The sequence below is a fragment of the Malania oleifera genome, chromosome 8 (assembly GCF_029873635.1).
Source record: "Malania oleifera isolate guangnan ecotype guangnan chromosome 8, ASM2987363v1, whole genome shotgun sequence".
NCBI lineage: Eukaryota > Viridiplantae > Streptophyta > Magnoliopsida > Santalales > Ximeniaceae > Malania > Malania oleifera.
Genome location: NC_080424.1, coordinates 28,046,606 through 28,062,185, shown reverse-complemented (window position 1 = coordinate 28,062,185; position 15,580 = coordinate 28,046,606). Strand labels below are relative to the sequence as shown.

Here is a 15,580-nt window from a genome sequence, read left to right as displayed (position 1 = left end):
TTATTCATGAACAATTTATTGGAATTAGGAATTTAATTTCAAGGTCCGGGTGAGCGTCGCAGGTATTTTTCGGAGTCCCTGTTGGCGTAGTTCAAGAAACCAAGTAAGGGGAAAAATATATATTAAATCAGATTTTTTATGAATTAAATGGAAAAATAAATTATGTTATATGTACGTGTATATGTTTCAGTATGGGTAAAATGCCAACTGTTTAAATTATATTTTTTTTAAGTTTAGGGATGTTTATTAGATATATATATATGCGAAAATGAACTGATGAAAGCGGGAAATATTTTCAGGATAATTATGTAATAAATGAAAGGTATTTTCAGTATATAAACATTAAATGTTGGTTGGCTTATTTTACTGGCAATGTATGAATTTTATTGCTAAATTGTGTGGCATGAGTAAAATAGAATTTTGTGTGGAATTATGTTATATATATACGAGATGCAAGATATACAGAAAATGAAATGAGCATGAAAATGATATATGAAATATGCTGCATGTGAGTGTTAATACAATCATGGAAAAAACTACGGCTGAAAAGATGCCGACCATGGCTGAAAGGATGCCGAAGCTAACCAATCACGGCTGAAAAGATGCCGACCACGGCTGAAATGAAGCCGAAGCTAACCAACCACGGTTAAAAAGATGCCGACCACGGCTGAAAGGATGCCGAAACTAACAAATCAAGCCTGAAAAGATGCCGACCACGGCTGAAAGGATGCCAAAGCTAACCAATCACGGCTAAAAAGATGCCGACCACGGCTGAAAGGATGCCGAAGCTAACCAACCACGGCTGAAAAGATGTCGACCACAGCTGAAAGGATGCCGAAGCTAACCAATCACGGCTGAAAAGATGCCGACCACGGCTGAAAGGATGCCAAAGCTAACCAATCACGGCTGAAAAGATGCCGACCACGGCTGAAAGGATGCCGAAGCTAACCAACCACGGCTGAAAAGATGTCGACCACGGTTGAAAGGATGCCGAAGCTAACCAATCACGGCTGAAAAGATGCCGACCACGGCTGAAAGGATGCCGAAACTAACCAACCACGGCTGGAAAGATGCCGAGTATTTATGAATTAAAATAAAAATGAGTATGAAATGAAAATGAAATGAAAAGGGAAATGAATAAAATAGAAAAGAAATGTGAAATGTGAACAATGTAAAATGGGAAAGAGTTACTTAAAGTGAAATGAAATGTAATGTTAAGCCATGAATATGAACAAATGTGTATGATTAAATAATGATAGAAATAATGATGTATTATGATATTAGAAGTATGTATGTACATAGAACATGTTACGATTGAGCGAGGCATACTTTTTTCTTGAGCGCTTGCTGAGTAAGGCGAGTGCACTAGTAGTTACAGATGTGGCAGTAGCCGCATAACGTACTAGGGCAGAGGGAACCTACTTGTATGGGCGGGTAAATTTCCCTATCCTTAGGGCCTTTGCCGGTAAGCTATTGTTGAACGGTGTGAGTACGAGATTAATTTATCACTTGAGGGCTTACTAAGTAAGGTGAGTGCCCTGGTATGCTTTAACTGCGACCTTTGGATTGCCTAAGTATCAGAGCAGAAGGGTGCTACTTGTATGGGCGGGTAATTACCCCTATCCTCATAAAATCTCGTGGGTTAAACATTCGCATGTGTTTGTTTAGGATCAGAAAATGGTTTCAGGAAATTATGTTAGTGATTTGCAAATATTATAAAATGATATGTATAATCTCATGTTGGCCACACACTGCTTTAATATATGGTTTATTCCCTTACTGAGATGTGTCTCACCCGAATATGAATTCATTTTTTTCAGGATTTCTCAAGATTGAGCTTTGAGAGCTCGAGATTTTATAACATTTTTGGAAGATATAAGAAAAAGGGTATATTTTATGTTAATTCTGATATGTATATTTTATATTTTATATCTTTATGTTTTAACTCAGTTATGAAAGGAAAGTTGTGAATATACTGAAATATTTTGGAGATATATGTAATTATGGAAATGCAGGTGTTGGATGATTTATTATAAATTATAGTTAGAATTAGTAAACTCTGGTATTATGTTATATGGAGATTATGATTATGTTTTTCCGCTGCGTATGTTTTGGAATATGATTTATGAGGATATGATCAGGTATAACGCACCGGAGCCGGGTTTAAGGGTTCGGGGCGTTTCATAAGTGTTGTGTAAAACCCCCCAAATATGCACAATAAAAATATATATTTGTGTAAAGAATCAAACACACGTTGCAGTAATCTAATTGTGAATATACAAAACAATCGACAACCATAGCAAGTAAATTAAAGTAATAACAATCACAAAGACGAAGAGAATTATGTGGTTCGACAATGCCTACGTCTACGGGAGCAAACGGTGAGGATTCATTATTTTTTTTGTGTAAATTGCAAAAGAAATACAAGAACCCTCTCAATTCTCTAACAATCATCAACCAACACACTTGACTTACCATATATAACATATAATATGTATGTATAAGCCTAATCGGAGGTTTCCTTGCGAAACCCAACCGTATTAACATTTATTCAAAATTTGAAATTTACGTAAGGCATGCCGAGCCAAACCGTCGACTGATAGGGACAAACCGTTGACTGTTTTAGACAGAATGTAAATTGATTAAATTCTAGAGCCAACTAGTTGACTGTTTCAGCCAAATAATCGACTATCAACACATGTGATTTTCTACAATGTGTTATTCATTGTTTATGCAATCCATCAAGTATACGAGTCACAAAAAACACAACAATAAGTTTCTATTGGATTTAGGCAATGAATCTCAATTTTCATTTCATACTTTGTAGCTAGTTTTTCCGTGATTCTTCTCCTCCATTATGCAAAAAAATAAAAAAAAGACCCTCCAATTTTGTGATGATAAATTGGGAATTCAATTATGGTTTATGTAAATTGGGGAGCTATAGATTTAATAATTCATGAAATCTTTGGTCAACTTGTAGTAGACAATAGGTTGATTCATATGTTTTCGTTGCATGATTCATCTTTTTTTTACTTTCTATGTCCCTCCTATTTCAATGAGATTTTGCTTCTTCTATAAATAGTGTGGTAGTTTGGATGGAAAATGTAACGAACCTAAATACAATGAATTAGAATGTTTATTGAATCATGTGAAATGTATGAAATTTTTGTGAATTTGACTTTGGGTGTATATGAACTTAAATTTAAATATTTATAACTACAATATTTATAAATCATGAACATATAAGCAATTTAAAAAATTACTTTTAATTTTAAAATTAAGCAAATCTTTTAAACCTTCTATTATATTTTTACCTCTTATCATCCCCTAATAATAATATATATATATTTTTAAAAATGGAATACAAATTTAAAATTTAAATAAATATATTTAATTTCCCATTACATTTAAATTTTTTATTTTTTGTTTTAAATTTTAACAAAACCTTTGAACATCTCATTATCTTTAATTATTTATTATCTCTTGAAGATAATAAATTTTAAAAAGTGAGTCTACAACTAACATATATTATATGATTTTAAAAAAATTAAGTAATTAAATATTCTCCATATAGCGCTAAAATAATATTTAAAAGCATGCGAATTTATGTTTATATAAATTTTAAAAATTATATAATTTTATTTAAATCCACACAAATTTTGTTTTATTCTGCGATCATGCCTAGGCTATTTTCCTAGAACCGCAACGACTTGAAGCACGGCAGAATCCATAGCGGCGGGCCAATTAAAGTGCAAGCATGTGGTTGAATCTGCGCAGTAACTGTAAACGGGGAAAACAGGCCACTGATCCGCCCTCTTCTCGCCGTCGGATCTTTATTAAGAACCCACGCGCGTCAAAATCTGCGCAACATTTGCGCTCCCTCCAGAGGGCGGGAGAAGCCGGCTGCGACCGCGCTCAAAAGCGTCATAACGCTCCTCATCTCTCTTTCTCTCTCGATCCTGCTGTCTTGAGTTGAAAACTAGGGCATTAGGAATAGCTTGGCAGGCACAATGGGCGTCTCTCCGGCGCAACTAGTCTCCGATATCGGCAACCGACTTGCCCAGGATTCTCGTCCAAACAAGGATTTTCTCGTCAAATCCCTCCGAGTAAGGAAAATTTCTCACCTCTTTCCTGCAATCCTAGTGCCTCTTTTGGTTGGAACTGTGAGTGTTTAAAGCTGATTTTTCGTAATTTGCCTCACTTTGGGAGGCTTGAAATAACGGTAAAGAATTGAATTGAATTGAATGATAATCTTGGCGAGACAAAATTAATTTCTAGTCGCAACTGGATTATGGTCGCAATTTTCTTTAAGTCCCTAATCTTCTTGTTGTTGTTGTTTTTTGTTTTTGATTTTGTTGAAGTCCAGCTGTTCATAAAGTTTTCGTATGACATAGTTCAATTAACGAAATTAGGAAATGGAATTAATGACAAGTTAGAATTATGGACATGCTTTGGCATTTGAAGGTTTTATAATAGGCTCGAATAAGATAGTGTATATGAGATGCGACGTGATTACTTGTGGTTGGCTTTGTTTATTATTTATACACTAGACAGTGAAACGTATGGTTGAATATTCACGAAGAGCTATATAGTTTTGCACTAACCCTTTCTGCATGGTGATGCGCTGTAATCTCATGTCTTTGGATTATGAAACTCTTCATAATTTCCTTGATTATGCATTATGTGTGCATTACTCATGACGTTCAGCACTAGTATGGTTTGGTCCTTGGGTCCCAGTTCATTCGAGGATGGTCCTTCATGTTGTCTCTTAGATATTTGAAATGAAATGATATCAAGAAAATCTGATAACTGCCAATCCAATAACAATAAGATTGTTATTGTAAAGGGAAGTTTGAAAATAGAATAATTAAATAAAATAATTATAATAACTTTTATTTTTAGTATAGTATTTTTAGTTTGTATTATTTTGCACTTTTATTATTTTAATCAAAATATTATTTGATTTAAAGATGAGAATGGGCATTTTTTTAATTAAAATTAAAATTTGTTTTAGCTTTACAAACATGAACCAAACAGGTTGTTTATTTCTGGTTTATAGTTTTTATTTTTTGTTTTTAGTTTTCCTTTTTGGTTTTTGTTTTTATAATTTTGATAGTGATACCAAATAGCCCGTTAAATTTTCCATGGCTTAAATGGTGCGGTAATCACATGGGTAGATTATTGTTGTTGTGGAGTTGGTTTCATTTGAATTGAATTAGATTTCTTCTTCTTCTTTTTTTTAAAATTTTTTTTTTTGGTGATAAAACTAAGAATATTATTAAGAGAGAGGAAAAAGAAAACAACTACAGAAAAGGAGAATAGAACAACATAAGAGGAGGACAAGAGTCCTCCAAGAATAATAATATAGCAACAAAGAAAAGAAAAACACTCCATAATGACTCTAATGTAGTAAAGCAGTCCAATCTCTCCATGAATCTTCTATAGAATCATTTCTAAAAGGCTATGAGCGGCACCCTTGAGGAAAGCCACCTACTCCAAACCAAATGAGGAGTATCAAGCCCCTAAAAAATTTGGAATTCCTGTCAAGTCAAAAACACTGAATAATAGCAAGAACTGCATAATGACACAGTGACTTCCCTTTTTCCCCTGACCAAACCATATTAATAAGCAATTTCTATATCTAGAGTTAACATGCCAAGATATTCAAACAGTACGCAATTCAACATCATTTAAAAGTAGTGGTGACAGCTCAATCTAGCACCAATTTTTAGTTTGGCTAACCACCACTTAAAGCGAAAATATCTTTTGGAGTTTAGGACCTTTCACCCAAGGGAGACATAATCTGTACTCGCCAGAATTTCACAATACCAGTTGGGATTGCAAATAAGATCGAGATAATTTCACAATACCAGTAAGGTTTAGGGCCTTAAAAGGGGGCACTCTTTTCCCTTCGGAGCAGAATCACCCATACTCAGGCCTGTTTATTTAGCATCCCCTTATATTATTTGTCAAATTTTGAACTTTCAGTGGGGATTGCAAATAAGATTTAGAAAATAATGAGAGATTTCTTATGGCCTGGAGTTGGAGGCAATATAGTCCGTTTTTCCCTAACTAAATATAATTTCTTTTATTATCCAAAAAAAAAAAAGGAGTGGAAATCAACCTTGGAGGCACTGAAATTCAGGCTTAATTGTCAGTAATTTGTGATATTTTTGGGAGATATTCAAGATTACTGCAAGAAATTGCGGATGAATCCTGAGAAATTCAAATTTTTGTTATAAATTGGGGACGTAGCTTGAGAAATTGCTGCAACAAACCAAGATTGATTGCAAGGTTGTGTTTTGGGGTAATGGATGAGGTAACAAATTCTTCCATTAAACTTGATCAATGTTTAGATGAATAGGATATTTGTATAATTGTATAGTTTTAAGCTTCATACATCCATTAAAAAATCTAGAAAATAGACAAAGAAAGAAAAATAGTGCTGCCCCTTTTCATGTGAATACCTTTGAGTAATATTTGTTGGTATCCTTGTTCATACAATTTGATAATGGGGTAGGTCAACCTGGACAGTTTATTATGCCCCGCTGAGTTTCCCTGTTCTTGCTGGGCTCGCCCCCTTGTGAAATTCCTGGTTGAGGGCATAAATTGGATCACTAATTTGATAGGTTGGGTCTGACCAGACTGGTCCGTCCAGTCCAGGTTTTAGAACTGTTGGACTGTTTAGTCTGGTCTGAGTTTTAAAACTTCATATTTCTCCTCCAAGTTGATGATATAATGATTGTTGGGCAAAGAAGATTAATAGCATCTTTTTTCCCCATTTTTTGTTTTGGTTTTGCCCCCATCCTGTGGTGAGTTTTCCCATTCATCACTTTAAATATTTGGGAGAGTATATTGATTTTAGGAACTTGCTCCTATTTCCTTCTTGATGAGGTCTGAACAAACTTTGGGTTGATCCCCAAGAACACATTCTAATCAGGTGCGCCATGTTAATTTGCAAGAAAAATAGGGACCTTTCTCTTTCCTTCTATCTTTGTCATGAATCATGATGTTAGTACTTTTATGTGCAACTAAGGAGGGAGTATTTGATTTGAAGATTGGGAAGCCTTTTTGCATGCGCATGTTATGTGCAGTCTTAAAATTTTGAAACTTTACCGAAATTTGATTCAGGAGGGTTTGAAAAAAATCTCGTTTTAAATTTTCATTTTTCAAAATTTTGGTTCAAATTTCTCAGATTTCAGCTGAATTTTTGGACAAATAGGCTGAAAGGAAAAAAGAGAAAAAAAGGGAAAGTTTGGGTTTTTCATTTTGTTTCTAAATTATTCACAATCATCTCTTTTAATATTTCCCAAAGTTTCATTCATAATTTTCTATAGTTTTATTAGAAGTTTCCATTGTTTCCTCGAATCCAAATCAAAATTTTGAGACTTGAAATTTCCGCTGAAATGGAAAAGCTTTTCACTGATTATTTGTATATGTACGTATGTATGTGTGTGTGTTTATATATATATATATATATATATATATGTAGTCATTTTATCTTATAAACTGTCTGTTTATTTGGGATTTGGTGAATAGTTCTTGAGATGTCTTCAAAATTGTTGTTTCTTGTTGTCACATGGACGTGGGCACTAACAGTAAATATCTAAGAACATATTTTGCTCCAATCTGAATTATCATTTTATTGGTTCAATCTAAAGTTTATGCACATGCAGCATTTTGTATTGGCTAGTTAATTGTAAAGAGTATTTAAACTTAGAAGATTTGATTTGATCAGAAGCGGTTTCTTTTACACACATTTTTCTTTGTTTATTTTGCCTTGTCATTTGGCAGGCAACTGTAAATGATTATGTCGAGCATGTATTTTATATATTTGATGTACTATCTGGTTTCAACATTTTATGTTTCTTATGTGGTTTGTTAATTGCATTTGATATATTTGATATGTTTGATGGTTGAGTTGTTCTCATGAGACTATTTTTTATATTATGTTTGTATTTATCTTACAGCAAGCAGCAAGTGCTTTGTCAGAATTAGATCAATCGTCATCACTGAAATCTGCCATAAGACCCTTGAGTGCCTCTTTGGTGAAGCGTGTTCTGCTTCAGCATAAAGATAAAGATGTCAGGCTTTTAATGGCCATATGCTTAAGTGAAATTATTCGTATTCTGGCACCTGAACCACCGTTTAGTGATAACATATTAAGGGTACACTTCAAGTGACTCTCTCTGACTAGTCAAATGTATATTCCTGTAACTGGTCACTGCAAGCACCGCTCTTCTTTTTTTTGTGTTTATGCTTTTCCTTTTTCTCTTTTTTTTTTCCTCTTCTTTTCTGGAATCTTTATGCAGGACATTTTTAAACTTATTGCGTGTGTGTTTTCTGAGCTGGCTGATACCACGAGCCCTTATTTCTCGAGGAGAGTTAAAATATTAGAGACTATTGCTGAGCTGAAATTTTGTTTTCAAATGCTGGATATTGGCTGCGATGATCTAGTTCTTGAGATGTTTAATATTTTCTTCTCAGTCGTGAGGTGAACTCTCTCTCTCTTCTCCTCTAACTTTCTTCCCCCCCCTGTGGGACCCAAAAAACATGCCACAGGATTGAACATTTGTTTTCCTGCGTGTATGTAAATTGAACAAAAAATTTCCAAACTATTGTGTCATTTTATAATTTCAATTCATAATCCATTGAATTTGAGTGTCTAGGGAAAGATTTAGTTGTATTTTGAAATGTTATTCCTTTTGCCTTCTCTGGTTAGGCGAACAATTTTGTTGCACCAGAAGTAGAAAATAAGTACACTGGGGTTATTGTTGTAAAAACCGAACCAGCCACCAGAACCAGCCTGGCCATTGGTTTGGTTTAATTTGCTCAATGGCTTCCAGTTAGAATGAACTGCAAAAAACTGGTGAGGTCTCTGCAGATTTTCTCACAACACATTAGCAAAAACATCACAACAATTTTACTGAAGGCCAAGGTCTAAAGGACATTTTTCAGTTAAAAAAAGAAAATCAGAGAGTGGGGGAGACAAAACAGGGTGGTTTTAAATCGTGGCTGCGGCATTTACATATTATGTGATGGTTTTCTGGGTTCCCAATGCTGTTTCACTCCACTAAATCGATTGAAAGAAATGTCTCAGCCATAGTGGCCATAACGGACTGTTACTGTTATATAACACTCACTGTGGCTGTTATGTGACCACTACAGAATTGTTATGGGAAAAAAGATATTTCCTATCTTTTAACTTTTTCTTCTCATTTTTTTCCCCTTTCATAAATCATTCTCCATAAGCTATGTGAAGGGGGGGAGGGGGGGGACCATTACAATGAGGATTATAATGATACCAAAATTATTAATTTTTAATATTTACAAAGCTGCATTAGTTACCTATTTGATAAGAAAACTGTTTTGTTAAAAAATATTTATTTTTAATAAAAATAGTAATTCAATAGTTCTTTTCTACATCATTTGACTTCAACTTGTTTTCTTTTCTAACTTTTTTCTTGTTCAAGTTGTTAGTACTTTATTTATTTATTGGTAAATTTTATGATTATATATTAGAGTTTTAGAGCTTAGGTTATAGTTACAAAATATAATTGGTTGGTCCAAATTCATTAAATTTTATTACTTTAATGAATAAAATAATAGAACTTGTTTAATTTAATGTGCTATTTTTATGTCTTATGTTACTAATAGATTAGTGGAGCATATAATGACTTTTTTATTAACTAACTTATCAAATGTGTGATGAATGAAAAAATGAAAAAAATGCTTACCTAATATTTCTTTCATAGCGGTGTAAAACAAATGTAAAATTTTTTGCTATTACTAGACAATGCTATTAATTTGAAGTAAACGATTGGAAATCGACACTCTTTAAAAGAAGAGTTAAGATCTTATAACATGCAAAAATACCAATATACATAAGATTATGTGTGCTTGAAAATAATTCATGGCCGTTGCATCTTCTTCCCGTTATGTAACACCCACTGCTCCTGGATTCCACTACACCTGTTATTGTTATATTACACTACTTTTCTGCTATTTAAAACTATGATCAGGGACTGCAGACGCAGCACTAGACCAACAAACATGCACAACAAACTAAACACAAATCTCTCTCCCCCCCTCTCCCAATCCTGAACATCCCCTCCCTCCAACCCACATCCAATGAACACAAACACAGCATACATCCAGAACACACGCATGCGTGTGCTGCAGAAGAGTACACTGACCAAATCAGAGTGAAGAATCAGAACTAAAGGGAACAATTGAGCATGACAGGATCTATTCTTTCATGCCATTATCAATTGCCCACGACAGCTGCTGGTCTTTGGGCTGCTGACACCCTTTCTCTTGTTAAAAATCTATGTGGCCCGCAAAAGCCCTTCTATAACCACCATCATTGAGCTCATCTGCACTTCCAGTGGCCAAAAAGCTTCTTGTAAATTCTTGACAACCACCAACACTCCAATGCCACAATCACCAAGCACCGCCACTTGCAATAAAATCCCCATTGCTAGTTGACTCAAATCAAACCACATACAATAATAATTTGGTTCTTGTGCTCACTGGGGGAGGAGGGACGGTTTGGATGAGTGTTGAACACCATCCAGTTAGAACCTTAACACAATAACCTCCCTTTGTTTTCTTTTAGTAATTAGTGATAGTAACCAGTCCAACCAGACTGGGTCATCAGTTTGTGCATCTGCTATTTGACCCAGCAGGTCTAACGGTACAAATTGGTCTTTTGACTAAACAAATTCTGCGACCAGCTTAACCGGAAACATAAGCAGTTTGGTCAAACTGCAGCTGACTGGCCGATTATGGACTTAGGACAAGCTCCTAGAAACAACACCTTTCCTTGTAGAGAGCAACAAAGATAAATATATCACAGCCTTGGTGGATTGTCTGAGAAGCATCTCACAATGACAGACATCTAGTGGAACTCATTTCCAATGTTCTGCAATGTGAATTTTGTAAAGCAACTAGGAGAAAGTCAAAATGGCTGTAGTATGAGGCTATGAGTATGAACTAATATGAACTTTAACATATTATGCTTGCCATGCCTTCTTCATTGGTAGCTTCATGCTATGAGTTTGGTGATTGGGCCTCATTATTTCTCACTTCTATTCTGGTGTTTGATAGCAATTTTAATTGTCTGGCCTTTATCTTCCTTTTTGATCATGACATTCAAATTTTATTGTCTTCATCCTCTGATCAACAGTCAGTATCTGCTGCATTAAAATAATTTGCTTCCATTATGGTAATGACTGAATCAAATTTAATTATCTTGCCTATGTGGTATCATTGGATATAGACATTTGAAGGGGAAAGTTTTAGGGTGGCTCGCTGGGGTTGGGCCAAGCTAGCATCTTTTTCAGATTTTAAGAGATTATTTGAGATCAAGAAGCTTGAAATCAAGGTGATAAACTACATTATCATGTTAATACGTGGAGAAAAATTACCAAGACGGATGGCAAGTGTTATGGAGTCATTATATTTTTTACACATAGCTGTCTCTTGTCAATAATATCTTTCCATGGTTGTACTCATGTGAACTTGTATTGATTTATGTTCATGAAAGAACTCCCTTCATGTTTGAGAGATTGTGGGGGAGGGATAGAGACAATTTTGTTCGTTTAGAACTTGTCTTTGGTATCAGAACATGCACACATCAATTGATTTTTTGGTTATTTCTTCTTCATTGTTGAGACTTGAGGTAGAAATTGAACAAAATGTAATAAATAGAGTTAAAGTGAGGTGGGCAAATTAGAAAACTACTTTGAGCATGTTGTGTAGTTGTCGAATACCTTTAAAGTTTGAATAAGTATAAGATTTAACATGCTTTGTGGATGAGAGGGTTAGGCCACTAAGAAAAACTTATCCTCGAAGTAAAGATTGCAAGAATTCTAATATGGATGAGTGGTAGTCTCTGAAAGACAAAATAAAGGATTAACATGTTTGTGGTAAACATTATGTAGCATTTGTAGTCCAAATATTGCTGTGATGAGGATGGGTTAATTAGTTGTTAGAGAGGAGTAGACCTAGACTAAAGGATCTAGATAGTGATTAAGGATTTGACAAGACTTCAACCTTGCCCTTTCTTGTGCGGAATGGCAAAAGAGGATGCATGTAGCTGAACACTCTTAATAGGACATAAAGCATGGTTGTTCTTCTTGTTTTTATTCTTCCTTGTCCATATCTTGATGCACCTTCCAGCCTAGCTCTCAATGTCATGATATTGTCTTACATGGCGACCTTAGTTTCAATGAATCTTACCCCCAAGAATTATCTCTTGTGGAGAGACCAGGTGTAGTCACTAATTGAAGCATGGATCCTAGGAAATTAATTGGCATTTGGCATGTGTTAGTTGGAAACTAGAACTGCATCCTAGTCATGTCATTTAGCCTATTGTAGAACGGAGAAGAAATAAGAAGAAGCACATGCATAATCATTAGAACTAAATATGGATAAATTTAAACTATGGTAATGTAGACCATTGTAACCTGGTACAGGTGCGGGTGAACTGAGATTTGGATCAAACATTCCAGTTTGAGGGTTAGTAGCATCCCAGATTGGTAGGGTTTGGGATCCAAGTTGCCTAAAAATGGAGACTCAAATTTGTTAACAGTTTTCATATAAAAATCATACAAAAATATTCAGAAATTTTTAAAAAAATTGTAAGAAAAGTTGCAAATTATGTTGTGCTTGAACCTTGAAGGTAAAACCCTAGAACAGAGATGAAATAGAACTGCTGCAAAGACTGTGTTGGTGAGAAAAGAGGGATTCCTGCTGCTGTGAATCCTGCAAAAGATAGGGATGGCGACAGCTCGAATGTTTCTAGAGAGAGAAAGAGAAACAGCTGTTTTGACTTCTGAGTCACCCCTCTTTTTTGTTTTTCACTGGTACCCTGAAAATTGTACATTATCAATTTTATTTTATTTTTTGGTTTATTCAAAGAGCCCTATAAATTGGGAAATTAAGCACTAGTTTATTAGTTTATAACTTTATATTAAACAAAATGAGTTACTTTATTAATTATTTTTTTTGTTACTTTATTAATTAATTTTTTTTGTTCATTTATAATTTATATAATTTAATTAAGAATAATAGTGATGTTATATTTCTTTCATTGCAATTTTGTAAAAAAGTTTTTAGTTTAGTACATATTCTTTTTACTCGGATATAAAAACTATTGATAATAAGTAAATAATTCAAAACGTACTATGATCCAACATAGTGGTTCAAGCGTACCACGAACCAAAATGGTGTACGGACGAATGCTACCCCCCAAGACCACATACCTCTTAAGTAGCGTACTTTGTAACCATACTCGTACCAATACCTGAAATGCACCATGTTCTAGATAAATATGATTTAGATGTGAATGCACAATATTTTATGTAAATTAAATTATTTATGAAATAGATACTAACTGTTGCTGAGTTGTGCCTAAGTTTTTGTGTCCCACCCTAGCCTAAAAGATGAATTCGCCTGCTGTGGCTTGGTCCAGCCCTATGGACATAAATTATGTGACATGGTTTGTCTCTCACCTGGCTCAGATAATTGGGCTGGAGCCAATGTGTCTCTCACCATTCTGTAGTTGTGCAATGCCCGGCGGGGGGGGGGGGGGGGGGGTTTGTGGTGAAGTGTATAAGATTAAAAGGTTGGATTGTGTCTACATAAATTATAGATATGATATTTCTTAGAAATATGGTGCATAGACTATCACAATTACGCAATGATAGTATTTTCTCGGACAATGCCTAATAAGTTGAAATGTATAAGATTCAAAGGTTAGATGCGTCTAAATAAATTATAGATATGGTATTTCTTAGAAACATGGTGCATAGACTATCACAATTACACAAGGATGGTATTTTCTCGAACAATGCCTTATAAGTTGCATAATTGCTTTGTAACCTGATCTTTATTTCATCTCGACCAAAAAAAAAAAAAAAAACAAATGGGAAGAAAGAATTTTATCCTATAATGATGGGAGTGAAGTTCTATCATGATGGAAGTGAGTTTTTTTGTTATGATTAGACTGATGCTCTTCTCGAGGTTTGTGTGAGAACCATTACATTGAGGTTAATTTTATCCTATAATGATGGGAGTGAAGTTCTATCATGATGGAAGTGAGTGTTTTTTGTTATGATTAGAGTGATGCTCTTCTCAAGGTTTGTGTGAGAACCATTACATTGAGGTTTTAAAATGGAAGTGTTGCGAAATAGTAGGTTGTGGTAACTAAGTGTATTCTGTTGTACCAATGTACATGTAATGAATTCATTTTTGTTTTGTTGATTGCTAGCGGTTTTAAAATATTTTCTGTACTTGAAGTGATGACTTGTAATTATTGTTTTATAGGGAACATCATCCACAAGGCGTAATTAATGCAATTTTGTCTATAATGACACTCATTCTAAAGGAGGAAGTTTCTCAGCCACTCTTGGAGGTGATTTTTCGGAATCTCCTGAAGGAGGGAAAGGTAATTGTTCGGATGGAAGTTCTCTGACAAAATAAATTAGTCATATTTTTTTGACTTTGGATTAATAAATTAAAAACATTTTTGTTTCTAATTGGCTTTTAAGGACAATTGTCATTTACCTGTCTAGAATAGTTCCTTGACCAAAAAAAAAAAAAAAAGTTTGGATGAAGACAAAATGGTGGTTTTTGTCATGCAAAATTCTCTCCAACCTTGCCCCTTAGAATGGATATTAGAAATCACTTGCCATTCCATTCCAATCCTAACTCTCTGAATTTTCCCATCTCCATTTACCAAATTGCCATCCAATACAGCACTGCAATTCTAGTGCTTTGTGAACACCTCTTCAACCTTCCAAGGACGGACAATAACCCATCGAAGACTACTTCTTTGCCACTGAAGAAATCCTCACCCACCGATTGCAAAATGAGCTACACGCAAGAACAAACTGAAAAACACTTTCACCAAGCTTTCCAGTGATGAAGAATTTACCTTTAATCTAAACTGAGTGCCTGGTTTCTCCCTTGCATGGCATGCAATAGCCATGAATGTGAAGAAAAACACTCCAGCAGTGGTGAGGGAAAAGAGGGGGTTCAGGAGCTCTGCAAGGGAGGAAATTGCAATTAATATTGGTTGCCCACAATATAACAACTTAAGCCTTTCGGTTAAGTGGTGATTTCACGAATACATCTGCCCATGTCAAAATGTGGGTTTGATCAGAATTCACTTTTGTGGTTTCATTGATTGAAATTGGTTATTTGTGTTTCAAATGTCCATGGATTAAAATGAAGGATGCTATGAATGTCTGCTTAGGCTGTTTTAAGATAATGCATTTAATCATATAGTCAATTTCTCAAGATCTGTAGATCTTTGGGTCTTATTTTAATGTATAGCTGGAGCCTGTTCATATTTTTGGAGGTGAAGGCTTATAGGAAAGTTCCCCTCCGATGATTTAGGAAAATCTGATCCAAGCCTAAGTTGTTCACAGACCCCATATACAAGTAACCCTCCTTCATAATTATAATCCACATTCACAGGCTCCAGCTATACATTTAAAATAAGACCCAATCTGATCCATGCCTAAGTTGTTCACAGACCCCATATACAAGTAACCCTCCTTCATAATTATAA

The 15,580-nt window shown here is 34.7% G+C and overlaps 1 protein-coding gene across 3 annotated transcripts in view; it reads left to right on the top strand.

Annotated features, from left to right (window-relative positions):
- The first annotated feature begins 3,755 nt into the window (after positions 1-3,755).
- LOC131162480 (sister chromatid cohesion protein PDS5 homolog B) overlaps positions 3,756-15,580 on the top strand; it is a 137,761-nt gene continuing 125,936 nt past the window's right edge. For 2 of the 3 annotated variants that reach the window (XR_009138830.1, XM_058119009.1), the window contains exons 1-4: positions 3,762-4,106; positions 7,971-8,168; positions 8,313-8,494; positions 14,332-14,452. Coding sequence is in view for 2 of the 3 variants with exons in the window: in XM_058119009.1 (XP_057974992.1) it covers positions 4,011-4,106; positions 7,971-8,168; positions 8,313-8,494; positions 14,332-14,452 (597 nt within the window). In the remaining variant the exon portion in view is untranslated. Of the gene's footprint in view, positions 4,107-7,970; positions 8,169-8,312; positions 8,495-14,331; positions 14,453-15,580 lie in introns of all 3 variants that reach the window. The other variant, XM_058119008.1, reaches the window with a different exon arrangement.